The sequence below is a fragment of the Capra hircus genome, chromosome 18, assembly GCF_001704415.2.
Source record: "Capra hircus breed San Clemente chromosome 18, ASM170441v1, whole genome shotgun sequence".
Classification (NCBI taxonomy): Eukaryota; Metazoa; Chordata; class Mammalia; order Artiodactyla; family Bovidae; genus Capra; species Capra hircus.
In genome coordinates, this window is record NC_030825.1 from 50,792,104 (window position 1) to 50,819,700 (window position 27,597).

General features: G+C 58.3%; 1 protein-coding gene across 1 annotated transcript; it reads left to right on the plus strand.

Annotated features, from left to right (window-relative positions):
* Positions 1–26,951, plus strand: LTBP4 (latent transforming growth factor beta binding protein 4). Its single transcript, XM_018062434.1, is given in 34 exon segments — positions 1–164; positions 1,952–2,010; positions 2,167–2,305; positions 2,791–2,900; positions 7,769–7,960; positions 8,115–8,362; positions 8,439–8,541; positions 8,896–8,970; positions 9,066–9,188; positions 9,714–9,878; positions 11,063–11,212; positions 11,338–11,469; positions 12,035–12,166; positions 12,252–12,377; positions 13,155–13,280; positions 13,798–13,995; positions 13,998–14,039; positions 14,762–14,887; positions 14,976–15,095; positions 15,955–16,083; positions 16,304–16,429; positions 16,722–16,844; positions 17,072–17,203; positions 18,345–18,476; positions 18,556–18,681; positions 19,888–20,034; positions 20,815–21,081; positions 21,394–21,465; positions 21,741–21,869; positions 22,079–22,225; positions 23,213–23,365; positions 24,313–24,693; positions 25,078–25,230; positions 26,535–26,951. Coding segments are annotated over 34 exon segments (4,887 nt in total). The 5' UTR covers positions 1–15; the 3' UTR covers positions 26,690–26,951.

The following is a 27,597-nucleotide window of genomic DNA, read 5'->3' on the forward strand; positions in this document are numbered from 1 at the left end:
TCCACGCCGGACACGATGCGGCTGCCTGGCCCCAGCGGCCGCCGCCCCCTCCTGCTGGTGCTGCTGCTGCCGCTCCTTGCAGCCGCCGCCACCGCCGCCTCCGCCGCCGGCCCCAGCCCCAGCCAGGCCGTCGAGGTCGCGGCGATCCCGGGCCGTCCGGCCGGGTAAGCCCCGCTGCGGCCCCTTCGTCCTTGTGCCCCCTCCACCCAATAAGTCTGGCGGTCCAGGAAGACCAGGACTTTCGGATTTAGGGGAACATGAGCCCACTGCTTCGTGATAGGGATAAAGAACCAGAGCTCTTGGATTTATTAGGGCCCTCTGTTTTGTAGGGGTTAGAATCCGAGGTGTATTGAGGTTCTGAGCGGAGGGACTCCCTCCCGGTGCGGTAGAGACAGATGTGGCTCCAGGGAATTCTAGAGTTTATTTGGAGCAGGGTCCCAGTTTATATAGGGATGGGGCTTTGGGTTCTCCTAGGATGATAGATGGGTGGGGCCGAGCTGGGATGGGGTCCCCCAGGTTTCTGGGATGCTTAAGGAGGAAGAGTATGGGAGGTTATCAAGGTGCTTTAAGGAGTTGAGACGTCCTGGTTTTCTGGGGTTTGGGAATGCTTGAAATAATTAATAGAGACCTTTTCCTATAAGACTTGGAGTTTGGTGTTGATGGCGGAGGGGCTTGTGGGAAATTGTGCGGAGGTGGGGTCCGGGGGGCTCAGATTTCACGAGGGTTAAGGATGCTTTAGTTTCCTAGAATTAGAGGATTCCGGGCTTGAATGAGGTACCCGTGATTTCGCGGCAAGAAATCCAGAATTTCATATAGATTTGGGAGTTATAGCCACTCTTCCTGTCTACGGGTGACGAGATCGGAGGAAACAGTCTGCCCAGTACCCCCACCCCCCGCCCTGCGGCCCAGCGCTCCGTTACAAAGGCCCCGGGCTCCGCTCCCGCCTCGGTCTCTGCGAATACGTTTAGTAACCCGAGCCGCTCCGGGGGCGGGGCTGGGAAGGGGTTAACCCGGAGAAAAGGCGGGAGGGAATGACGGCAGGATCGGGGGTCAGGGAGGCTCCCACCCGGGCCGCCCCTTTCCCTACCAGGCCCCACCCGTCTAAAAAGAGTCCATACTGCCGACGTCCCCTTCGCAGCATTCCGCGCTGCTCTTCTCTCCTGACCTGCGCGCGCGCCCACAGCCCTCGTCCCCCTTAGCTTGGGGATAATGGATTTGTCTGGGGGGCCCCTGGGTTGCGACGCACTTGCGCCCAAGCTGAGGGCTCCGCCAGCCAGAATCGGAGACCCTCCCGGCGCGGAGGTTCCTTCTGAAGAACCACTCCTTCCTCGTGGTCAGGCGGGAAACTGAGGCTCAAAGACCAGGAGACTCTGGCTCCAGGACACACAGCGTGGAAGGGCAGGAACGGGCTAGAACTCAGACCTCGGGATTCTCAGTGCTGGGCTGTGGCTCCTGTATCCCTGTCCACCTCTGCACCCCGCTGGACCCACAGTCAAAAGAGGACTTCCCTCCCCAGCCGTTGAGGCCTGTGGACGTGGCGCCATCTTCCGGCAAACTGCGGGATGACGGCTGAGTCCCGGACAGGGACGTGCGGGGAGGGCCGGGTTCTAGATTCCCAGAGCCGGCTTGGAAGTGCGCTCAGAAATCCTCTCTGAGTCTCTCTCTTTTTCAAAAAAGACTTTAAAATGTCTTTTCCAATAATGCCTTACCAACAAACACTTCAGAAGGAAAATAAACATGAGGTTGCTGTGACCTTTACCTAAACCAATTTGCCTCCCATTGTACAGATGGGGAAACTGAGGCATCGAGCGAAGTGCCTCAAAGTGGTCACATATCAACCCCAAGCACCCTCCAGCCTTATCTCGGCTTCCCCTCCCCTATCCCTCATCGCTGTCCTTTGGGGAGTTCTATAGTGCTAGGGGCTGAGTGACTTCCATCCCTCTATTTACAGTGCTCCTGCTTGTCGCTGCTGCCCAAGCCGATGGCCCAGGAGAAGCCGCTGCTTTAGAGGTGGGTTCTTGTAGGCAGGGCATCGGTTGGAGGGGAAAGATGGTAGAAGCAGAGGAGCGGGGGGTCCCTTCCTCATCCCTCACCCCAGCTGGAGAGCTGGATGAAAGAAGAACTCGGTTGCCTCCTTTTCCACTTAGTCCCTGGCTGTCTCTGAAGCCTCCTGCAGGGTCCGGAGCTGCCGGCCCGAAAAGTGTGCAGGCCCTCAGCGGTGCCTGGCTCCAGGGCCCCCAGAGCTGCCGAGCCCCAGCCCCAGCGTGAGGAAGAGACAGGTGTCCCTTAACTGGCAGCCACTGACGTGAGTGTGTGACCCTCTCCTGCTAGATGCTCCCAGTCCCTCCATTTCCAGCACAAATCTCCCTGCTCCCTGGGTCTCCTTTTCCTTGCTCTCTCTTTCTACCAACTTGTGTCTCTGTTTCTATTTCTCCTTTTCTTGCCTATCGCTGTCTCCAGGTCTTTCAGTTTCTATCTTTCTCTCTCTGTCTCCGTGTCCCTCTCTCTCTGTTGGTTCTTTGCGTCTGTCTCTTTCTCTCATAGCTACCTGTTTCTTTCCTGTCTTCTCTCTCTCTCTCCCTCCCTCATCCTGGTTTCTCCCGCTGACTTTGTTCTTCCTAGCCTCTAAAGAATGTTCCAGGCCTGATCCCCAGAAAGAGATGGAAGGGGGATGCAGAGCCTCCACTGGAAGACCTCCTGATGTAGGAGGTCCCTTCCAGCCGCGGGAGTTGGGGGGAGGGGGTCAGCCTAACCTCGGTGACAACTCCTTCTCTGCCCCATCCCACCCAGGCTGCAGGAAGCCCGAGCCCTGCTGAGGCGACGGCGGCCCCGCGGGCCGGGGGCCCGGGCATTGCTGAGAAGGAGGCCCCCACAGCGCGCCCCTGCTGGCCAGTCCCGGGGTAAGAACATCCGCCCTTCCTCCGCCGGGTTGGGGGGCGGGGAGGCGGTGAAGGGGGATGGGGGGGTTCCGGGCCAGATAAAGCCGTCTGGTTCCCACGGTGCAGCCGCCGCCTAGCCGCCCCCCACTGTAGCTCAGCACCCCTCCCCAGGACTCAGCCCCCTCTAGGGACCCCGGCGTCCGGCTGCGAGAGGTGAGTCCGGGACAGGACTAGACGCGGGCCAGAGGCGCTGACCCGCGGGGGTGGGGCCAGGAAGCCAAGCGTCCGGGCTCCCCGTGGCCGAAGAGGGGGGCGCTGTCCCGGCAGAGAGCGCCCGAACTAGCCCAGACAACAAAAGCGATTGTGCGGGTTGGCGCCTGCCAGGTCACCGAATGCCCCAAATTGCGGGGTGGCTAGGGGCCAAAGGCCTTCCACTGCTCTCCCGACCCTCCTCCCCCTCTCCTCCTGCTCCAGCTCTCAGCCCCTGGGCTAGCACACCCCCTAGTCTCCGCTACCCTCAAAAGTCTCCCTCCTGCTGTGGCCTTCAGCCCAGATGTGTCCCCTCCTCCCTAAAGTCTTCCAGATGTGGGCCTTCCGCCAGATGTGAGGACCCCCGCCCACCATCTTCCTCCACAGTTTCCCCTAATCCATTCCGACTTCTCCTCCCAGGTGTGAGGGTCCCGGTCAGATGTGACTGCGCCCTCAAGTGGGCCCCTCCAGCGTCCTGCCCACCAGGCGGACCCCCAATCACTTCGTGTGCCCAGGTGCACCGACCCTTCTCCTCCCCCACCCCAGATGTGCCACCTGGCTGCCCAGATGTGCCATGACAATCGCCTACCCAGATGAAGCCCCTGTCTCTGTGACTGAGGCGGGGACAGCCTTTAGCCTTCTCCCCAAACGCGGCCCCCACTACTCTTTCCTCTAAAGACTCAGCCCGGTCTGGGGTGGGGTGTAGGGGGGACCGGCCCGCCCCCACCTGTTCCCTTCCCCGCCGCTCCCCCGCGGGCCCCATTCACTTGTTGATGCGGGGCGAGAGCAGAGGGGGCACCCCCCCTCCCCGCTCCGAGTCTAGCGCCCAGCCTGCGCGCCTCTGGCTGCGCGCCCAGCCCCACGCGCCCCCGCGCGGCCGCCAGGGAGGGAGTGGTGGGGAGGGGGGGCCTGAGCGGGGGCGCGGCCGCCCTCCCCCGCGGGCGGGCGGGCGCGGCCGGGCCCCTCGGGCGGGCTGGGGCGGCGGCGCGGCGGAGCGCGGCGCTGCAGCCATGGCGGGCGGCGCGCGGCTGCTCTGGGTGTCGCTATTGGTGCTGCTGGCGCTGCTCCGGCCGCAGCCCGGGCTAGGTCGACCCCGAGAGCGCCTCCGCGTGCGCTTCACCCCGGCCGTGTGCGGCCTGAGCTGCGTCCATGGGCCCACCGGCCCCCGCTGCACCCCGACCTGCGCGCCCCGCAACACCACCAGCGTGGACAGCGGCGCGCCCGGCGGGGCGGCCCCGGGGGGACCCGGCTTCCGCGCCTGTGAGTGCGGGGTGGTGGTCCCGAGGGAGGGATTCCCGGGGGGAGGTGGAGGATCCCTGGGGATGAGGGAGACAGTCCCCAGGAAGAGGAATCCCAGATTCCTTGTGCCAGAGTGCTGGGGGATCCCCTGCTTATTTGAGGAAGATAGCCTCAAATTCCTGGCTTTTGGGATTGAATCCTGAGAGTCCTGATTCTGCAAGCAATGAGGGTTCTCAGGGACCTGTAGTGTCCCATGTGAGGCGATGGGGGCTGACTTTCTTGCCTTTGAGTCAAAGTGGGAAATCTCAGAATTGAGGGGCTCTAGAACTTGGGGGAAAGGGGTCTGAATCCTGCGACTGTGAGCAGGGGTCCCAAGAGTCCAAGGGAGAGTTCCAGGGCCTTGAGAAGCGGTTTTCCGTTTCTGCTTCTTTGGGTGGGAGGCATTAGGAAAGTCTAGGATGGGAGTGCCTATGAGGAGGGGAATTGGGGTGTGGGAAGTCAATCCTGAAAGCTGAGAGGAAAGGTGTTCATAGGAGGGTCTCTGCAAGACCCCGAGTTACAAGGGTCGCACGTGGAAGAGCAATCCACAGGCGGTCTGGGGGGAAAGGCGCCCCCTGGGGGGCCCAGAGGACAGGAGGGTCTGCGCACCAGGCTCCTCTAGAGATGGAGAGCCCTGGTGGGGGCGGGGGGAGTCAGGTGAGGTAGGGGTAGTGGGCCACCTGTTGGCTCCAGGGCGTGGTGGTGGGTGGGCTCTCAGAGTCTGGGCCTACCTGCCCCCAGTCCCGGAGGCCCTCTGGAGTGGGGAGTGGGGGCCCCTGGCGCCGAGAACTCGCCCAGCCTGGCCCCCGGCCAACCCAGCCCTGGCCGGCGTGAGCTCATCTCTCGCCGGAGCCCCCGCCCGCTGCCACTCCCTCTCTCCACCCCTTCCTCCCTCTTTCCCTCACTCCCTCCCGGCCCAGCCTCAACGGGCCTGTGCCAGGCGCCGTGCCCAGGCGGGTGCCAAGCCCCTGGAGGCGCAAAGAGGGGACTGCGAGGGGAGGGGGGGTGGTGGCTGACCTCGGGAGGACCTCGATGTCCTCAGCTCCTCAACTCTCCAGGGGTGTGGGACATGGAGTTGCCTGTGCCCATCTAGCGGCCCGCCCTGGGTGTGGGAGCCCTCAGGGAGCTGGGTGGGGGTGGGGGTGGGGGTGGGCCACATTTCGGAAATGCCCCCTCCCCCGACCGCTGCCCCCCAACAGAGACTTCCGATTTTGGAAACTTTATTCCTAGTTAAGCCTTTCCTAAGCCTGCCACTTAATTAAGGACCCCTCTTAGAGCACCCTGGAGTCCTGGCCTGAGCCCCCTAACTAGGGGAGCCGAGAATCTCTGCCCTCAGTCCCCATGCCCCTCCGTACCGCTATCAACAGACTCCAGAGACCAGCCCCTTCAGTGAAGTTCCCGCCCATTCTTCTGATGTAATCGCCCCAAACTGCACCCCTCACCAGAGAACTCTAGTTTTGTCCCTCAGCTACTCCTCCCCACTTCCAGGGGAAACCCCAGATTACAAAGGCTGTACAGTGATAACTACTCTAGCTGAACTCCCTTCCTGAAAAAGTTTCCCGTTTTCTTCTATTTCCAACTGAATCCCCTCAGAGATCCCTGATTGCTGGGTATCCAAGTCCTTCTCTCCCAGCTGACACCCTCTCCCAGAAACTTCTGATCCCTCTATTTTCAGAGAAACCCAAAGTTGGTCTTGATCAGCTGATTCTCCCAAGAGCACTCCAGATACTGTGCTCCCCTCAAGCAGCCATTAATCTAAAGACTGGGGTACCTTATCCCTTAGCTGAGAGGGAAGCAGGTATTCCACAATATCTTAGAATCTTCCCAGACAGCTGAGGCTCGCATGTGCTGGAAAGAACTCCACCACTCCATCTCTACCTTGCTCTCAGTACCCTCAAATTGGCCATTCCAAGTCACTAGAGTCCTGTTAGTAGGTAACTCTCCCCAAAAGGACTAAAGAGGTTCCTTCTGCCTCCGTTTCCTCTGGGATCGGCTCCCTTTCTGTTCCAGAAACCTCCTGAGGTCTTCGAACGGCGGAGTGCTGCCTTCGAACTGATCTCCTCCCAGGAGTCCAGTCTCCGTACCCTTATAAGTTGAGGGGGCTCCCGCTATGTTTTCCTGTCTTCAGTGTGTGGCTCAGAATCCCACACACGCCTTTCTGGACGGCCCCGGCCGCCTGCCCCCTTCCTCCCCTCCGCACAGCTGTCTCCAGCTGTTCTCGGCAGCCCCAGGGGAGAAAGGGAGGGGGTGCCCTCGCAGGATGTGTCCGGCCTTCTTTGGCTCTGCGGGCCCGGGGCTCCCCCAAGGGTCCAGAACGAGGAGCCGCCGCCCTGCCCCCGCCGCACCCCTCTCTTTGTTTACCCCGCCGCACAGCTGGCAGTGCCCCGCCCCAAGGTGGCCCGAGGCCCAACGAGGACGCGCACAGGGGAGAGCAGGCGCGTTCCCGCTGGCCCCGCCCCGGGGCTACCGGAGGCGGGAAGTCAGAGCTGGAACAGGGGAGCCGGAGCCAGAGGGGAGGTGGGCGGACACAAAGCGCGGGGATGTGGGGCTAGGACGCGCAGATGGCGGGGAGGTGGGATGAGAGGAGCGCGGGCGAGCGAGCCAGGGCAAACTAACGTGAGAAAGGGAAGATGGGTGGGGCTAAACGCAGCAGGTTAGACGCCTCGATGGGCGGAGTTTGCAATCCTTAGGGTAGAAGAACGCGATGTGGGCGGGGCGCATAGAAGTGAGAGGCGGGGACGGGGCGGGGAGAAACGTACAGCATGTGGGCGGAGCTTGAACCGGCCGCACGGGGTGCAAACGTGCCTAGAATGGTAAGAAGACAGAGTTGCGAGCACTGGATGGTGCCAAGGAGTGACTGAAGTGTAGTTTTAGTCAATGGAAGTCACAAGCCCTGGGTCTAAAGGGGCTGGGACAGCAAAAGATGGGCAGGACTAAACGCGAAGGCACGAGTTAGAGCGGGCGTGACTGAGCCTATAGGCGGGGCCAACACTATCTGGGCGGGGCTAGTAAGCCTCGGACTCGGCTGGAAAGTGGGACTTGAGAAGGAGGGCGGGGCGATATGAAAGTGAAGGAGGAGTTTGGGGGCGTGGCGAGAGGACTCAGAGGGCGGGGCTACACCTCCAGGGGCTGGACCCAGCCAATGCCAGTGGCCAGGGTTAGTGAGATGACGCAAGACTACTCAAGGCTGAACGACTTAGAACTGAGTGATACCTTTGACGGTGTAGTTATAACGTTAGGGGTTGAGCTAGTGAGTGGGGTGTAGTTATAACGTTAGGGGCTGAACTAAGTGAGGGTGCTCTCGTCCCAAGGGAGGCTGCAAGGAGGGTTGCCGACCCTGAGTGTCCTCGCTCTCTCCCCAGTCCTGTGTCCCTTGATCTGTCACAATGGAGGAGTGTGCGTGAAGCCTGATCGCTGCCTCTGTCCCCCGGACTTCGCTGGCAAGTTCTGCCAGTTGCATTCATCAGGCGCCCGACCCCCGGCCCCGGCCATGCCAGGCTTCACCCGTTCTGTGTACACCATGCCGCTGGCCAACCACCGCGATGATGAACATGGTGAGGAGAGTGCGGCCAGAGTTCCCTCCGTACCCTCCACCACCTCGTCGTTCCTCTCACTCCCATGTTTCCTTCTTTCTCCTGAGTACCCTTCTCCGTCGCTCCCTTTTCCCGCATTCCTACTCGCACTTTGCCCCGCGGTGCCTCTCTCCAGGCGTGGCATCTATGGTGAGCGTCCACGTGGAGCACCCGCAGGAGGCGTCGGTGGTGGTGCACCAGGTGGAGCGTGTGTCCGGCCCTTGGGAGGAGGCGGATGCCGAGGCAGTGGCGCGGGCCGAGGCGGCGGCACGGTCGGAGGCGGCAGCGCCCTACACAGTGTTGGCACAGAGCGCGCCGCGCGAGGACGGCTACTCGGACGCCTCGGGCTTCGGTTACTGTTTTCGGGAGCTGCGCGGAGGCGAAGTGAGAGGAGGCCTGTGGGGAGGGGCCCGGAGCCTGCTACCGCGCGGGGGCGCGCTCACCTTACACTTCCCCACAGTGTGCGTCCCCGCTGCCCGGGCTCCGGACGCAGGAGGTGTGCTGCCGAGGGGCCGGCTTGGCCTGGGGCGTTCACGACTGTCAGTCGTGCTCGGAGCTCCTGGGTAAGCCCCAGGATGTCCCCAAGGTGCTCGGAGCTGGGGAGGACTGAGTACCCTGCCGCTCCCTGTACTCTGCCCGTAGATGTACCCTTACACGAATTCTAGCCACGCCTATCCCGTTGTGGGAATCCTTTCCAGTCTAGACCCACCCATACCAGCTGGGACCATCCATCCCACATTCTGACTTTGGCTAGCTACCCTGTTCTTACCCGACCTTCACGCCATTCGCCAACCTAAGGCTGACCTTGCGCTCAAACCACACTCAGCACCTTTTAGTTCCTGTCACCCCATTTTCGCCCCCGCCCACTCCATTCTCGCTCCTCTCGCCCCTGGCCCACCCCTCTCCTCTTTCCACAGGTAACACCCGCCAGGGGGGCGCCCCAGATGGGCCGTGTCCAACTGGCTTTGAAAGGGTTAATGGGTCCTGCGAAGGTGAGCTGGGGCAGGGGTGGGAAGAGCTCGGGTCTAGGGAAGGGGCTGGCGGGGAGCTTGCCCTGATGCCTCTGGGATCACCCCATTCCTCGTAGATGTGGATGAGTGCGCGAATGGCGGGCGCTGCCAGCACGGAGAGTGTGCAAACACGCATGGCGGGTACACTTGCGTTTGCCCTGACGGCTTTCTGCTCGACTCTTCCCGCAGCAGCTGCATCTGTGAGCCACCGGGGTCTGAGGCTGGTCCCGTGTCCACCCTATCCTCATGGCCGAGCATCCCTGGGTCTAATTCCCTTAGACCACACCCTCCCAGATTCCCTGGTCCGTCCCTACCACCCCCACCTCTGCCCCCCAAGTCATTCGTACCTCCCCTTCCGCACATCTCAGACTCTCGGGAGCTTCTTTGGCTCCTCTAAGAACCCCTCAAACCTTTTGAACTCAGATCTCCAGACTTTGATTAGCTCCTCTCAAGCCCCGACATTTCCTCATCTCTCGCGATACTTCTTCAGATCCTGAGATCCTTCCCAAACCCCCTTTCACCCCCTCAGATTCTCCCCAAACCCAGAACCCTTCTCAGTCCTCTAGGCTCCTCGCCCCAGCTCGTCTTCAGACTCTCTCAGAGATTTCCCAGATGCCCTTCACACCCACCGAGCTCTCCTTGGGACCATTCCCCTACCTTCCAGATCCCCTAGACCACTACACTGCCAACCCTTCCCTGAAGAATTTCCTCCCCGACCTCCCCAGCCCAACACGTGATCTCAGAGGCCAAGGGGCCGTGCTTCCGCGTGCTTCGAGACGGCGGCTGCTCGCTGCCCATTCTACGCAACATCACCAAACAGATCTGCTGCTGCAGCCGTGTAGGCAAAGCCTGGGGCCGGGGTTGCCAGCTTTGCCCACCTTTCGGCTCAGGTGAGTGCCTCCTGCCTGCCTTTCTCTAGCTTTTTTTTTTTTTTTTTTGCTTTCGTTCTCTCTGTTCGACTCTGCAACCCCTTGGATTGTAGCCCGCCAGGCTTTTCTGTCCATGGAATTTCCCAGGCAAGAATACTGGAGTGGATTGCCATTTCCTACTCCAGGGGCTTTTCCCGACCCAGGAATCGAACACGTGTCTCTTGTATCTCCTTCATTGGTAAAGTGGATTCTTTACCACTTGGGCCACCTTGGAAGCCCGCCTTTCTTTCAGTTCAGTTCAGTTCATTTCAGTTCAGTCGCTCAGTCGTGTCCGACTCTTTGCGACCCCATGGACTGCAGCACACCAGGCCTCCCTGTCCATCACCAACTCCCAGAGTTTATTCAAACTCATGTCCATTGAGTCAGTGATGCCATCCAACCATCTCACCCTCTGTCTTCCCCTTCTCCTCCCGCCTTCAATCTTTCCCGCCTTTCTTCAGAGTTGACGCAAATAGGCCTTCTAGGCTCCGCCCCCAGACTCTCCAATCAAGTTAGACCCTAGCCTTGGCCACACCCCTGGACTTTGAGACAACCTATCATCAGACTGGACTCCGCCTGGGCCCCACCCCACCTTGGGCCACACCCACACCTGAGGCCCACTACCTTGAAGTTAGGCTGTGTCCCACGAGCGTCAGCCCCAGCCTCAACCTCTCATAGCCCTTGAGATAGACTGCTTTCCCAACCTTGTCTCGAGGCTTGGCCATGTCCCCAGCTTCTGAGACACTGCCTCCTATCTAACTTCAGCTTTGGCCCCTGCCCAAGACACACCCCTCTCCGAGACACCTCCCTGGCAATCTTTTTCTGCATAAAACGAGACCCCACAATGGACCTGATTGCTTCCTGGCCTGTCCCTGTAGACACCAAACCAGACCCCGCTTTCAACTCCTGTCCCTGCCATCATCCCAAAGAGAGAAAAACATCCTTTGTCCCACCCTTAGCCTCTGAGATATCCCATTCTTTGCCAGGGTACCACCCCATCTCAGCATCCAAACCAAACCCCTGACACACCCCCAGGCCAAGTCTTCCCCACGATCAAGTCCAGACGCTCAACTCCCTCTTCTCTTTCTCCTTCACCGCCCTTCCCTCTCATTTCCCCTACTCTCTTGCCCTTTCTCTGCCCATCTTTCTCCCTTTTCTGTTACCAGAGGGTTTTCGGGAGATCTGTCCAGCCGGCCCTGGCTACCATTACTCTGCCTCTGACCTCCGCTACAACACCAGACCCCTGGGCCAGGAACCACCCCGAGTGTCCCTCAGCCAGCCCCGTGCCCCACCCTCCACCTCTCGACCACCCTCAGGTGAGCTGGTTTCTGGAGGAGAGGGTGTTGTCCCCAAGGGGCTGCCCCAGGCTCACAAAAAAAGGGGGAGATGTTCAGGGACACCCAAATCAAGGTCTCCAATGCTAACACCCCTTCTTTACCAGGCTTTCTGCCCACTCATCGCCCAGAACCTCGGCCTGAGCCCCGGCCTGAGCCCCGGCCAGAGCCCCGGCCAGGCGCTGAGCTTCCCCTGCCCAGCATCCCTGCCTGGACTGGTCCTGAGATCCCTGGATCAGGTGTGGTAGAGGAAAGTGAGGGCATTGATGGGGGGTATCACAGGCAAGAGTTCCAGGGAGGGAGGCTCTACCGTGAAGATTCTAGAATAGAACAAATAGGGATGTGACAGCCAGAGGAGTTAAGAAATGGGTGGGAAAAGATCAAGGTTTGCTGGGTGGGATGGTGTTTACACCAGGGGCTGGAGTCAGACAGGCCTGGGTGCAAGTTCTCTGTCATTACTGTGAGGATTAAACAACTTGTGTGTGAAGTATCTAGGAGATAGTAAGTGCTCAGTTAATGTGAGACAAGTGATTTTCGTGGAGGACACGAAGAACATATTTCAGGTAGAGGACGGGAGAGTAAACTACTAGAAAATGGAGACTTTGGGGTGGCAGTATGGGAGGATTCAGGCAGAAGGTCTGATGAGAACATCGCATGATAGAGAAGGGCATCAGAGGGAGAAGACTGGGTTTGAGGAGGGACACCCAGGAGGGTGTTTTAGGTAGAGGATCTGAGGGAATTGTACTGGGGTGAAAGGGACGGGATTCAGACATGGGGGAACCCTGTCTCATTGGACCCCCGCAGGTCCCTCTGCAGGCGAGTGTCAGCGCAATCCCCAGGTCTGCGGCCGCGGACGGTGCATCCCCCGGCCCAGTGGCTACACCTGCGCGTGCGACTCCGGTTTCCGGCTCAGTCCGCAGGGCACACACTGCATCGGTGAGCCAGGCTGCGGGGGGAGGATGGAGGCAGGACGGGAGGCTGTACGGTGTCACCTCCTGACCAGGCCCTTCTGTACCCGCAGACATGGACGAATGTCGCCGCGTTCCCACGCCTTGTGCTCCCGGGCGCTGCGAAAACACGCCAGGCAGCTTCCGTTGCGTGTGCGGGCCGGGCTTCCGCGCCGGCCCGCGGGGTACGGAGTGTCTGGGTAAGAAATCCAAGCCCCACCCCAGCCGGGATCTCGCTCCAGCTCTTCCTCTGGAGCAGTCCCCGCCCTCGCACGCTTTCCCACGTCCCTTCAACCCAAATTCTGCCTTGGCCTGGCCCCGGGCCCCGTCTCTAGTCTCTAGACTGATTCCGGCCGCACCACTGTCTCTTTCGCGACCTGCTCGCCCTTCCGGTCGGGGCGGGTCCCTGCCTTCTACTGCCTGGCCTTCTCTATGGTGCTGGGTCCTGGCCCCGCCCTTCCGCTGGCCCCCGCCCCCATATAACCCCGCCCCTTCTATGTTCCAGACTAGTGCCTGCCCTCTCCAAGGCCCGTCCCCTGACCCTCAACTGCTGTAACCCACCTCCTCACCGTGATTTCCGCCCTGTCACACCATTGCCCCATCCCCAATCCACCCCTTGCCCCCTCCTGCCGTCCCTTTTCTGGGTCTGCAAAGCTGCCCTTCCTGCCCTTGCCTTACCCAGTCCCTGCTGCTGCTCCCCAAATTGTCCCCCTCACGATTCCACTCTCTGCTTCTGCCCAAGCTGGTTCCCTAACTCAGGTCCTGTCCTCCCCGCTGAAGCTCCACCGCAGCCTTAAACCGACCCACTCCGAGCCCCTCTGCCGCCCCTGGCTCCCGCTTCAGCCTGGCCCCTGCCCCAGCTTGACTCCGCCCCTGCTGTCCCCGGGGGGCCCCCCCCCACCCCCGCCAAGCCGTCTGGGGGAGGGGAGGAGGCGGAGCGTCTGCCCCAGCCCCAGCCACCCTGTTTGTGCCCGCAGACGTGGACGAGTGCCACCGCGTGCCGCCACCGTGTGACCGTGGGCGCTGCGAGAACACACCAGGCAGCTTCCTGTGCGTGTGCCCCGCGGGGTACCAGGCTGCACCCCACGGAGCCAGCTGCCAGGGTGAGGGACTGGGCATGTAGCGGGGAAGGGAAGAGCAGCAGCAGTGCAGGATGCTGAGACGGAGCCAGGAGGCAGAGGGAGGTTGATTGATTCGAGACAGAGGCCAGGCTCTGAGAACCAGACAGGCAGCCTGGTTGGGGACGGAGAGGCCAAGTGATGGAAAACAGAAAGGCTGAGTCATGGAGGTTGGAGAAACAGAGGGATGGGGTGGAGATGAAAGGGTAGAGTTATGAAGGACAGAGTTTAAGGAGGCCCGCTGATATGGACTAGAAAGACAGAGTTCTAGGAAGCAGACAAGCAGCTTCATAGGGATTGAAAAAATAGAGGCATAGAGGATGGAGGTAGGATGATGAGGGATAAGATGGCAGAGTGATAAGGATGGAGAGCCCGGGGATTAGGACAGGGTGGCAGGATGGTGCAGGGTGAAAGGTCAGAACGATGGAGGTCAGAGAGGCAGAATAGAGTATGGGGGGAGGGGCATAAGGGAGGTATGACCTGTGTCCCTTGTTCTGAGCAGATGTAGATGAATGTATCCAGAGCCCGGGCCTATGTGGCCGAGGGGTCTGTGAGAACCTGCCTGGCTCTTTCCGCTGTGTGTGCCCGGCTGGCTTCCGGGGCTCGGCGTGTGAAGAAGATGTGGATGAATGCGCCCAGGAGCCACCGCCCTGCGGGCCTGGCCGCTGTGACAACACAGTAGGCTCCTTTCACTGCGCCTGCCTGCTGGCTTCCGCTCCCGAGGGCCTGGGGCGCCCTGCCAAGGTGAGGGGGCCAGGTCTAAAGTCACTCCACAGCCCACCCTTTGCTGTGGGGACCGTAGAGAAACAGGTTTGGGGTAGGAGGGGGCAGCAGAGAGGCAGAGGGATGAGATTCAGTGGAGGAGGACAGGAACAGAGGCCTGGGGAAAATGAGGGGGTGGGGAGGGTCTGGCTCCAGAGTCTTTCCCCCTTTCTCCAAATATGAGGGTGCTCTCTAGCCCTCCCCCCTTTCTTGGATGGTGCTCTTGTGCTTGTGGGCTTTCCCACTGGCTCAGCGGTAAAGCATACACCTGCAATGCAGGAGATCATGTACAATGCAGAAGACACAGATTCGACCCCTGGGTTGGGAAGATCCCTTGGAGAAGGAAATGGCAATCCTCTCCAGAGTATTCTTGCCCATGAACAGAGGAGTCTGGTGGGTTACAGTCTATGGGGTCGCAAGAGTCAGGCACAACTTAGCGACTCAACCACCACCTTGTGCTTGTGGGAACTCTCAGGAACGGACAGGGCTGAGGCACAGAAGACATCATGCAGGAGGTGGTGTCCTGGCCACTTCATGGCAGTTAGAGAGACCATTAATGGGGGAGCAGTGATCTGTCCTTCTGGCAGGAGGGGGCAGCCTGAGCAAGGTCGAGGGCACTGCCTCCAGAATGGAATGTTGGGGTGGGTGGTGATGGTAGGGGGTCCAGGCCCCTTCTTCATCCCCACTGGCCTCCTCTGCCCCAGATGTGGACGAGTGTGCCCGTAGCCCCCCGCCCTGCACCTATGGTCGGTGTGAGAACACGGAAGGTGGCTTCCAGTGCGTCTGCCCCACAGGCTTCCAGCCCAATGCTGCCGGCTCTGAGTGCGAGGGTGAGGCCGGGGAGGGAGGGAGGAATGTGGATGGATGAGGGGGGCATTGGACCACTACTTCAAAGCCGCATTCTTGTCTGCTCCCCAGATGTGGACGAGTGTGAGAACCACCTGGCATGTCCTGGGCAGGAGTGTGTGAACTCACCCGGATCCTTCCAGTGCAGAGCCTGTCCTGCTGGTCACCACCTGCACCATGGCCGATGTACTGGTAAGATCAGGCCCTGGGTGTGACCTTGGACCTGCGTGCGTCATGACTCCTGACTGAGATCATGACCCCTGACCTGAACTGCAGCCTTTTAACCTGGATCTCAGTCGTCTTACCTGGACCGCAACCCCCAGAGCATGACTGCGATTCTTGACCTAGACTTGACCCCCGATCAGAGTGCAGTTTCTGATCTGGACCATGACCCTTGGCCCTGAATGTGACTTCTCCCTCTGTGATCAATGACCTTCAACTTGACTGTGACTTTTGACCTTAGCTGTGAACACTGCTGATAACCCTGGGACCCCAACCCTGGTAGCAGTTGTGTCCCAACTGTCCTCTGGCCCTGTATTCGACCTGTGACCCCTAAACTTGACTGTGACACCTGGTCTAACCATAACTACCAGTCATAACCCTGACCATAACCCCTGACTCTGTGTGATGCTTGATTCTGTCTTTTCACTTCCCCTCCCCTTTCTCAGGGTCCCTTCTCTGGGACCTGATTGGGTTCATGATCCTGGATCCCAACCCCTGACCAGAGACTCAGACCCCTGACTCATCAGAATGGCATCCAATTATCCTGCTTTATAATACCTGACCCCTTATCCTAACTAATGTCTGACTCCTGTCCCAGTCCCTTCACCTGCCCCTAGGATCCTGGCACAGGGAGTTCCCAGAAACCCAGACACAGGATCCTCCGAAGATGGTCCCCAGGATTAGGGAGCCCTGGTCTCCCTTACCTCTTTACCTTACCTCCCTGGACTCTTTACCTCACGTCCAACCCAAGACACTTCCCATCATTTCTTTCTGACGCTCATCCATGTGTCCCTAAGCAGAACCGCCTCTGAAATCCCCATTCCTGCAGATGTGGACGAATGCAGTTCGGGTGCCTCCTGCGGGCCCCATGGCCACTGCACTAACACCGAAGGCTCCTTCCACTGCAGCTGCGAGCCAGGCTACCGGGCGCCAGCTGGTCGGCCCGGGCCCTGCACAGGTGGGCTGGGTGGGGAAAGGGCTGGACAGCCTGGGAGTGGGCCCTGGCTTCCTGGGCAAAGCCTGGTGGGGAGGTGGGAGCTGGACTAAGGGACTGTATAGGTGGAATTTAGAAACTGGCCATCTGGGGCGTGGCTTGCGAGCAGGGTTGCTGCTTTGTAGGCGGGGCTTGGGCCCTGGGGACGGGTCTGGTGACCCAGTCTGAACTCTGGGTACCCTAGACGTGAACGAGTGCCTGGAGGGCGACTTTTGCTTCCCCCACGGCGAATGCCTCAACACCGACGGCTCCTTCGCCTGTACTTGTGCCCCCGGCTACCGGCCCGGACCCCGCGGAGCCTCTTGCCTCGGTCGGTACCCAGGCCGGGCCTGAACCGGGAAAGGGTGGGGAAAGGGAGCGGCGAAGTTGGAGAGGAAAGGGGGAAAGGGCGGAGTCTGGATAAATTGGGCAGTGAATGGAAAGGCTCGAGCCAAGCTCGTCGGGGAGGTGGGGCTTGCAGGAAAGGCAGGAGCCTAAGGCAGGTAGGGGAAGGCGTTAGAGTCTCGGAGCCATAGGGGCGGGGAAAAGTCGGTGGAGGGGCGTGGTCTGGAATGTCAGGCAGAGAAGGAGACTGGCGTGCGGTTGCCGACACTGTCCTGCAGACGTGGACGAATGCAGCGAGGAGGACCTCTGCCAGAGCGGCATCTGTACCAACACCGACGGCTCTTTCGAGTGCATCTGTCCTCCGGGACACCGCGCCGGCCCAGACCTCGCCTCCTGTCTCGGTGCGAGGCCCCGCCCTGGCCAGATCCCTCTCTCCTCTGCCTCCTGGTCTCCCCTATTTGTCTCCCTCTCTGCTGCTTCCTCCTTCCCCCTTTCCTGCGTCTCCCGCCTCCCCCTTCTAATTCTGCTCTCCCCTCCTTGGCTCCCCAACCTGTTCTACTTGCCCTCCTTGCCACCCGTTTTCCCGTGCGCCGCTTCCCTCATCTGACAGCCCCGCCTCCTCCCTCAGACATTGACGAATGTCGGGAGCGGGGCCCGGCCTTGTGCGGGTCCCAGCGTTGTGAAAATTCCCCGGGTTCCTACCGCTGTGTCCGAGACTGCGACCCCGGCTACCACGCAGGCCCCGAGGGCACCTGTGACGGTGAGACCACTGCCCCCGCCCCCACGAAAAGCTTTCTTGATGACCAAGGAGGGGCTCCAGGCTTCACTTAACTCTCCCCATCGGTGGTGCAAACAAGCTACTAGTGTGTCCTTACATTGTCTGTAGTGGGGAGACAGGAAGCTGAGGGAAGACACTTCTATCAGGAAACAGACCAGACCTCGCTTCTAGAGGCAGCACAGCTTTGGGGTTAGGGGGGATGGTGTGCAGGTCAGCATTTTGTGGAACAGATGAAATGACTGTGAACTGCCTTGCGCTCTTGGGTTGCCAGACCCCTGATTCATGGAAACATAGTTTCATGGACCTCATTCACTAATTTCACAAGAATTCATTAAGCCCTACCGTGTGGGACACTGGCAGCAGAAGAGGCAATAAGTCCAACAAAATCCCTGCCCATGGGACTTCCCTGGTGGGTTAGACTCTGCGGTCCCAATGCAGGAGGCCTGGGTTTGATCTGTGGTCAGGGAACTAGATCCCACATGCTGCAGCTAAAGATCCCACATGCCACAACTGAAGACCCAGCACAGCCAAAAGAAAACAAAAAAATCTCTGTCCTCATGGAGCTGATGTTTCAGGTGGGAGAGACAGACAATAAATATGTAAATAACTCTGATTCATTCAGCAAATGATTTAGGGGCACCTACACCTGGGGATAGAGTGAGGAACAGGACAGACACAAACCCCTGCCAATGTGGAGCTTGGATTCTAGGGAGGTGACAATCAGCATGCTAATAAATACATGGATATAAGAAGTTTAAGAAGGAAAGTAAAGCAGGATAAATGGACAGAGAGGACAGGTTAGATAAGGGTGGGGGGGCTGGTTAGGGCGGCTGGACCTAGACTCTGGAGTGAAGCAAGAGAGGGAGCCATGCAGATAGCTGAGGGGAGAGTGTTCCTGACAAAGGGAACACCAAGTGCAAAGGTCCTGAGGTGGGGTCACGTTTAGGCTATTTGAGAAATGGTAATGAGGCCTTGCCTGCCTTAAGAGGTATCAATGCTTGTTGGTCAGACTCCAGAGTCAGAGACCTCTCAGGCATAGGAACTGGAAACAGCACCAAGAACCTGTGAAATCAGGCCTGTGACTCCCCTCTCTCTCCCCTACGCCCTCCCCATGCTTTTGCAGACATAGATGAGTGCCAGGAATATGGCCCAGCGATTTGTGGAGCCCAGCGCTGTGAGAATACCCCTGGCTCCTACCGCTGCACGCCAGCCTGTGACCCTGGCTACCAGCCCACGCCAGGGGGTGGATGCCAGGGTGCGTGTCCCTGGGGCCACGGGTGAGAGGCAGAGGGGATAGAAGTTCCAGCCTTGGCCTGACTGTCTGGTGGTTGCAGATGTGGACGAATGCCGGAACCGGTCCTTCTGTGGGGCCCACGCCGTGTGCCAGAACCTGCCTGGCTCCTTCCAGTGCCTCTGTGACCAGGGCTACGAGGGGGCACGGGACGGGCGTCACTGCGTGGGTACGGGGCTCCTGCGGGAGGGTGGAGCCAGCGGGTGGGGAAGAGGCTGGTCAAGCCCTGATCCTCTCCATAGATCTGAGTGCATGTAACCTTTAGGGGTATGGAATTTAGACCTTGGAACAGAAGATCATTTTCATGTCAGTCAGGAGTCCCTATTAACTCAGATTTTATCTGGGGCGTGCTTTAAAAATTCATGCATAAGGGAGTAGAAGTACAGTAACCTTAAGTGTATGTAAACATTTTTCCCCCCAACATTTACAAAAAAATGTTTGGCAGCACATGGGACCTTAGTTCCCCAACCAGGGACTGAAACCCTGTCCCCCACATTGGAACGCAGAGTCTTAACCACCGGGCCACCAGGGAAGTCTGCCAACATTTTATGAGAAAAATTTCTAAACATATGGCAAGTTAAAAGGCCTGTAGAGTGAATCTCTGCACAGCCATGACCTGCATTCTATTATCATTATACTTGCTTCCTCACATGTCTCTCTGTTAATCCACCTAATTTTGGGGGGAGATTTAAAATTAAATTGCAGGCATCACTATATCACTCCCCCAAATTTTTCATGCATAATGCATGTCATTAACCAGAGATCAATATGTGTTCACAGATATTTTTGAGGTTCAACTTACATACAGTGCAATGGATGATTCTTAATTATACATTCTCTTAGTTTTGACAAATATGAACAAATCAGGCTTCATTTCTTTAAAGGGAATCAAAACTGTGAAGTTCAGGGAAATATTTGAATTTCGAGGATACGTGAATATAGGAATTCTAATGAGGCTAGCTGTCTCCCAGCTCTGCTATCCTCTACTGCATTTATCTTCAGGCAGATTCTCTTTTCACAACGACGAAAGGGGCCGTCGCACCTCTGGCTGACATCCTCAGCTTGCCATCCCTAGCTACAGAAGAAGGCTCTGCGTATTTCTAGAACAAGTCCCAGGACTGGCTTTGATTGGGCCCAGCTGGGTCACTGCCTGTCTTTGACCCAGAGAAATGCATCAATCTGCTTGACCTACTCAAAACACATGGGTTGGAAAATGGAGGAGCAGATGACTCCCATGGGGAAATCAGGGTTTGTCACTGGAACATAAGTAGAGGATGGGATCTGAGCCATTAAATACTTCAAAGCTCAGACTTTCATGGAATTCCAGAAGTTTACCACCGTTGACTCCCTCTTCCCTCTTGTCTCCTGCTCACAGATGTGAATGAATGTGAGACACTACAGGGCGTGTGTGGAGCTGCCCTGTGTGAGAATGTGGAAGGCTCCTTCCTCTGTGTCTGCCCCAACAGCCCTGAGGAGTTTGACCCTATGACTGGGCGCTGTGTTCCCCCTCGGACCTCTGCTGGTGAGACTGAGATCAAAGTCTATTTAACTGATGGCTGCTGGCCCCACAGGAAAGTAATGGGATCTAACCATTCCTGACGTGGACAGCTGCCGTCAGTTAGATGCTGTTGTTTTAAACAACAAAATACTGCAAAACACAGAAGTTAACCTAGGTGTGGGACTCAGTGTCAGGAGAAGTAGATCCTGGTTCTGACTTGACCAGATTCCTCCATTCAACAAATGTTCACGGTGTTTAGGCCCTTTTCTGGGCACTGGGAACACAGTAGTAACCAGAAAACCACCCTGTCTTCAAGGGGCTCACAATCCAGGGGGGACAGACAGCAATATAGCCTGACAGTAATAATCTAGAGAAATCAGGACTGTGATGGCGGCAAGGGCCATGGGGTAGGTAGGGAGGAGACGGCAGGTGAGAGAGGGGCTTGAGCGGTTCCATGTGGACAGGTTGTGGGGCTGCCTAGTTCGGGGAGCAGTGTCTAGGCCCACGTCTGGGTTTTGAGTATGAAGATTCCCAGGCCGGTTTGGGATGTGTTGATTAGGAGGCCTCCAGGAGGCCAGGGAAATGCCCTCTTCTCTGACCTGAACTGCAGGTGGGATGAGGGGCCAGATGCTTGGGAGAGGGAGATAAGGAGGCAAGAGGTACAGAAAGGAGAAGAGGCAAGAATGGAAGAGACCATGGCCGACGGGTGGTGAGGGGTGTGGAGCCTGGTTCTGCCACACGGGGGCCTCAGTTTCCCCGTCCATAACGGAGGGGCTGGAGGCTCAGCCCGCACTGTCTCCCCAGGTACGTTCCCAGGCGCACCGCCCCACGCACCTGCCAGCCCCAGTCTGCCGGCCAGGCCCCCGCCCCCACCCCCGCCCCGCCGGCCCAGCCCACCCAGGCAGGGCCCTGTGAGCAGCGGGCGCCGGGAGTGCTACTTTGACACCGCGGCTCCGGATGCCTGTGACAACATCCTGGCCCGGAACGTGACGTGGCAGGAGTGCTGCTGCACCGTGGGCGAGGGCTGGGGCAGCGGCTGCCGCATCCAGCAGTGCCCGAGCACCGAGACAGGTGGGCTTGGGCCTCGGGGTGCACGCAGGGCTGAGGGTTTGGGTAGAAATAGGTGGACATGGGACTGGGCTGAGACAAGGGGACACACTTGGACAAGGGGCAGAAGTGCTGGTATTGCATGGGCAAGGGTGACTTAACAGCTAGGTGGGCATCAGGCTGAGAGGTGGCTACAAATAGGCACAGGGGCTGAAGTCTTGGGCAGTGAAGGGCAGGCATGGGGCAAGAGTAAGCACTGAGGCAAGTGGGCACAAGCAGGCCCAAGGCAGGGCCTAGGGCCAGGGTGTGGAGGCTCAGCCTTGTCTCTGTGTGCAGCTGAGTACCAGTCATTGTGCCCCCATGGCCGGGGCTACCTGGCGCCCAGCGGAGATCTGAGCCTCAGGAGAGGTAAGGCCCACCCACCCTCAGCTTCCAGCCCAGCTCTGTCTCACCCGGTCTCTGTTTTCTTCATCTCTATCTCTCATCCTGTGTCTCTGTCTTTCTCCTTCCCACCCTTATCTTCTGACTCTCTGTCTCTGGGTCTTTGTCACCATCTCTTCCTCCTTCTCTTTCCTGATCCTGCCCTGCGGCCACACACTCCCCTCCCCTGATCCAGCCCATCCCACAACCTGGCCCTCCCCCATCTCTGGTGAGGCGCGTGCCTCTGATCATCTTTCCCCCAGACGTGGACGAGTGCCAGCTCTTCCGAGATCAGGTGTGCAAGAGCGGCGTGTGCGTGAACACAGCCCCGGGCTACTCGTGTTATTGCAGCAACGGCTACTACTATCACGCCCAGCGACTGGAGTGCATCGGTAAGAGTCCCCCACCTCCACCATCACCCCCACCCTCGCCTGGGACTCTTTCCAACCCTTGGTCACGCCAGCGCCTCTCTGGAATGTGACCACCACCAGCAGGAAGTCGTGCCTGAAGTCTAGACTCCATTTATCAGGTTGTCAGTGCACTGGGGAAAGGGCAACGGGGAGGAGGCTACTTCTTAATCACTCCCTCCATTCCTCCCTAGATAATGACGAGTGCGCGGACGAGGAGCCAGCTTGTGAGGGCGGCCGCTGCGTCAACACTATCGGCTCTTATCACTGCACGTGCGAGCCCCCACTTGTGCTGGACGGCTCGCGGCGCCGCTGCGTCTCCAACGAGAGCCAGAGCCTTGGTAAAGTCTTCCCGCGCCCCGCCCCGTCGATTATCACGCCCCAGTCCCGCCCACGCCGTCCAGCCCCTCTTAAGCTCCGCTCAGCCTCAGGCCTACACCCGGGCCACGCCCCTCGCACGTGGCTCGGTCACGCCCCTTAACGCCCCATTTAGCCTCTGGTCTTGGCTTTTTTGACTCTCAGAACTGGAGGCCAGCTGGCGTGGTTAAGGACGAACGTTTCAGAGGAGCCTCCCTGCCACTTGCTGGTCCCGTGTATGCAAGCACGTTTGCTTATTCCCTCTTGGACCCCCACAGCTTGCTTTCAGCGCATTGGGTAGATTGGCAGTAGCCCCTACCTTAGAGGGTGGCTCTAAAGAATTCTGTTTTCAAGAACAGAAGGAGGACCTGGTCTCACTAAGTGCTAAAAGCATGCTTTCTGTTATCTCCCTGTGTGTCTCTGTCTCTGCACCTCTCTATGAGTTTCTGTCTTCGGGCTTTTCTCTAAATTTCTGACCCTCTCTGCATCTGTCTTTGCTTTTAGGTCTTTCTTGCTGCACCTTTGCTTTCCTGTGTTTCTGACTGAATTCTGACTCTTTTGACATGTTTGTCTTTATTTCTTTGGGTCCCTTCTCTCTTTTTGCCCACTGACCCAAATTCTCTTCTCCTCTTGCTTATTGTTCCTACAACATCCTCCCACACTCTAAGACGTCATTCAAACAACAGTGCTCAGAGCAGAAAAGCAACTGCCCTGGGGTCACAGAGCCTTCCAGAGGCCAGACTTGGATAGATTGCTCCTCTCTAGACCCTGTCTCCCTCCTATTTGATAACTTCATGCCAGGCCAAGCCCTGTATTCACCTGGAGCTACTTCAGAGGACTTCCCGAAGTCACATCACAGCTGATGAGGACTGAATGATAGGGAGGGGCTGGCTGAGCTGAAGGAGATTGAGCAATTTGGGAGGTCTTGAGTGTCTTCTTCCTGCCTCGATGCATGCTGTCTCTGCCCTCAGATGACAATCTGGGAGTGTGCTGGCAGGAAGTGGGGGCTGACCTCGTGTGCAGTCGCCCTCGGCTGGATCGCCAGGCCACCTACACAGAATGCTGCTGCCTCTATGGCGAGGCCTGGGGCATGGACTGTGCCCTCTGCCCTGCACAGGACTCAGGTACCGCCACCTGCCTGGGCCACACTCAGAGATTCTGCCCCTCAGGCTCCAAATCCAGTCCTCAGACTCCCAGTCTTAGACCCCAAGATCCCCCCAAACTCAGCCCCTCAGACCCCTATGTCCCAGCCCATTCCTAAATCTTGATTTCTTAGGCCCCAAGTCACAACCCAAAGACCTCCAAGCCTCAACCACAGAAAACCCAAGGCCTGACTCAGCAGGTGTCATAGTTCCAGTCCCATAGGGCCCTGATGTATGGGCTCTCAGACCCTCAACCCCTAGTCTCTGGAACCTCAAGACAGCCCATGAGACACCCTCCCCCAAAGCCTGGACTTATAACTCAAATGCCAGTTGCTCAGATCCTGCCATCCTGGCCCCCAGACTCTGGTCATAGCTCACAAACCTCCAAGTTCCACTGGCTTGGATATTCACATCCAAGGGCCTTTAAGAGGCCAGCCCACAGCAACAGAGATCCCCCATGCTTTGCCTCTTAAAAGCCCAGAGTCCCCCATTTCTCAGCCCTTGTGAAACCAGTGCCAGCCCCAGGTCCTTGGTCCTCTGACTTCCAGGTCCCATGGCTCAGATCTACTCACATGCATCCTGACCCCTCAGATCCCTGATACTTGCCATCCTACCTTCATAGGCCCCTAGCCCCAGATCTCATGGGTCCCCAAATTCCATCACTTGGATCCAGACTTCTAGCTATAGTCCTCAGTACTCCTGATCTCAGTGCCTTGGCATCCCAGCCTCAGTCCTCAGACCTTCAGTCCTGGCTCCAGAACCCCTGATCCCAACCCTGCAACCCCAACTTGCTCCTTGGACACCCCTCTAATGCCTCAGCCCAAACCCCTCCCACCCTCTCCTCCAGGCTCCTCTTCCCTGAGGGGGGACATAAATAGCTGGTGCAGTGGAAGCCTGAGCTGATTGTTAGGCTTGGCTCCCATTTGCAGATGACTTTGAGGCCCTGTGCAACGTGCTGCGCCCCCCTGCATATGGACCCCCGCGGCCAGGTGGCTTTGGACTCCCCTACGAGTATGGCCCAGACCTAGGTCCACCTTACCAGGGCCTTCCCTATGGGCCTGAGTTGTACCCACCACCTGTCCTACCGTATGACCCCTACCCACCGCCACCTGGGCCCTTCGCCCGACGAGAGGCCCCCTACGGGACGCCACCCTTCGACATGCCAGACTTTGAGGATGATGGTGGCCCCTACGGTGAATCCGAGGCTCCTGCTCCATCTGGCCCGGGCACCCGCTGGCGCTACCGGTCCCGTGACACCCGTGGCTCCTTCCCAGAGCCTGAGGAGTCGCCTGAAGGTGGAAGCTATGCTGGTGAGTATTAAGCCCGAGTGATGAGCGCTAAGATGAGGACCCAGTGTACAGAGATGGCGATAGGAGAAGGGAAGGAGGGAGGGACGGGGAGAGACAGAAACAAAGAGAAGTCGGGGGGAGACACAGGCTCAGAGAGACAGGAAAACAGAGGTATTGTTGGAGAGAGCGACAGAGAGCAGAGATGAAGAGGAACAGACCCATCTCGGTAGATGAACCGAGAAAACGATGAGGACAGAGGGAAAAGCTAGAGAGAACAGAGCAACGTAAACATCCTGGCCCCACAGCGCCACCCACAGCCCTGGAGCGGGATGGACAATTTAGAAGGGGACCCAGGGAATCAGGGCAGGGCCCCACTTGAACTCTGAATCCCCACACTCTCCGCAGGTGCCCAGGCTGGGCGCTACGAGGGACTGGAGGCAGAGGAGTGCGGGATCCTGGATGGCTGTGCCCATGGCCGCTGCGTGCGCGTCCCCGAGGGCTTCACCTGCGACTGCTTCGACGGCTACCGCCTGGACATGACTCGCATGTCCTGCGTTGGTGAGGGGGTGGGCCAGGGCTAGCACCGAGGGGTTGGAGATAGGGTGGAAAACCTTTACTAGCGGTGGGTAATCAGGATCGTCAGGAAGACCAGCCAAACGGCTAGGCAGGGGAACAGAAAGAAATTCTTGCTCAGGGATGGGGCATGCCTGAAGGAGAGGTCAGGTTGTGAGGAAAGCCAGGTTGTGACCACAGGACCAGGGCTGGGCTTGAAGCTGGATGGAGAGAATAGAATCCTGCAGGCGTGATTGCTAAGGACTCCCAGGGCTACTTTGAGCGATTTGCTTGACTTCTTTGAAGAACCTTCAGTTTTCCCATCTGTAAAATGGGAATATGAATCATGTCTGCCTAGTTTAGACAGCAGGAAAGCAGAGTGGTTACAAGCCAGGACTCTGGGGCAGTTGGATAGACCTCAGGCTCTGTCCAGCAGTGTGATATGTGATCTCGGACAGGTCACTGTCCCTTGCTCAGTTTTTCTCATCTGAAAAATAAGCATATCTTACAGAACCCATTTCACAGAGCCAAGAACATCGATTTGCAATGACAGTGAGGCCTTTGTGTAAACCAAAGCTCAGCGAAGAGAACTGACTTTCCCAAAGACTCAGAACTAAGAAACAGCAGGGAGCTGGGCACTGAGTCTTTGCCAGCTGGTCTAACTTCCTGGGCTTTTTGGTGACACTGGGCCAGGGGCTTCCCCATGCTGAGGCTCAGTTTGCCCAGTACCTACCTCATAGGGTTATTAGGAGGATAGTTAATACAGGTAATATGCTCAAAACAATGTCTGGCACAACAAGCATTTGTGGTTGTTAGTATCATCATCAGTATTGTTTTCCTATCAAAACCCCAGTGTCCTAGGGGGCTACCATACCCATCTCACAGAACACAAAGCTGAAGTGCAGAGAGGTTAAGTCACCTGTCCAGCTCACACAGCCAACAGTCTCCACTCCGACAGGAGACTCAGCATCCACAACCCTCAGGGGCCAGGGAGGCGGGCTCCTGGGTCCCCAGCCCTGAATGCTGCTGCTGCTGCTGCTAAGTCGCTTCAGTCGTGTCTGACTCTGTGCGACCCCATAGATGGCAACCCATTAGGCTCCCCCGTCCCTGGGATTCTCCAGGCAAGAACACTGGAGTGGGTTGCCATTTCCTTCTCCAGTGCATGAAAGAAAAAGTGAAAGTGAAGTCCCTCAGTCGACCCCATGGACTGCAGCCTACCAGGCTCCTCCATCCATGGGATTTTCCAGGTGAGAGTACTGGAGTGGGGTGCCATTGCCCTGAATAGCACTCCTGGTATCCCCTCTCCCCAGACATCAACGAGTGTGACGAGGCCGAGGCGGCCGCCCCGCTCTGTGTCAACGCCCGCTGCGTCAACACCGATGGCTCGTTCCGCTGTATCTGCCGCCCAGGATTCGCACCCTCACACGAGCCGCATCACTGCACGCCCGCCAGACCCCGGGCCTGAGTGAGTCCCCAGCAGCCCTGGGCCGCCCACTCCGCGCCTGCGCACACGGGGTCCCTGCTGCGCAACCCTGCCACCCACCCGCTTGCGCGCATGCGCATAGCGATGCCGGACCCGGCGGAGAGGAGGGTCAGTGGGACAGATGGACAAGAAGGAGCAGCCTTCCTACCGACGCCGCGGGCCCAGGCTTAGCCCACAGTCCCTTCACATTCCTGCTCCTTTTTATAAAAAGTGTTCAATTAAAAAACACCTATTTTGTACCTTCCGCCTCTGTCTGCCTGATGTTTCTCAGTTTGGCTCCAGAATTTGTTCTTCGAGCCACTAAATTACATCTTCTCCCCATTCCCGCTTCTTCATTCCTGCGCCTCCGGCGCTTGCTCTATTTCTGCCTCCTTTGGTTCCTGCTTTTCTCCTGTGTCTGTTTCTTTGTCTTCTGGCTCTTGTCTTTCTGCTTCTTTTCTCTGCCTAATTCTCCGTGTTTCTGTGTCTTTCTCTTTTCCTCTCTGTTTCATTCTCTCTAATCTCGAGGTCATACCTCTGGATTTTTAATACTCCTGCCCTTCCCGATAAATCCTGTCCATAGCCTCAACTTCCCCCTGCCGTAGGCCTCAAGAAGGGGTGGGATAGGGTAGCCTAACCCCTGATCAGAATGCTCCCTCTTTACTCAACTAGAGGGAACCCCCAGATTTCCTCTACATCCCAAAGAAGTTTCAAGCTTCTCTGGTGCAAGTGGGCCCTGGGGAGGAGGTGGGAGCAGGAGTCTCTGGAGGGGGACGTCCAGACCCGGGCCTCCAGCTGGAATTTGGCTATGGTAGGCAGGGAGTGGCACTCTTGGTGGGTGGCCTGCGCAAGGACATGTGGAAGCCGGGATGAACTCTGTGTGTGGTTGTAAAGAGTCTGTCATAGACGCC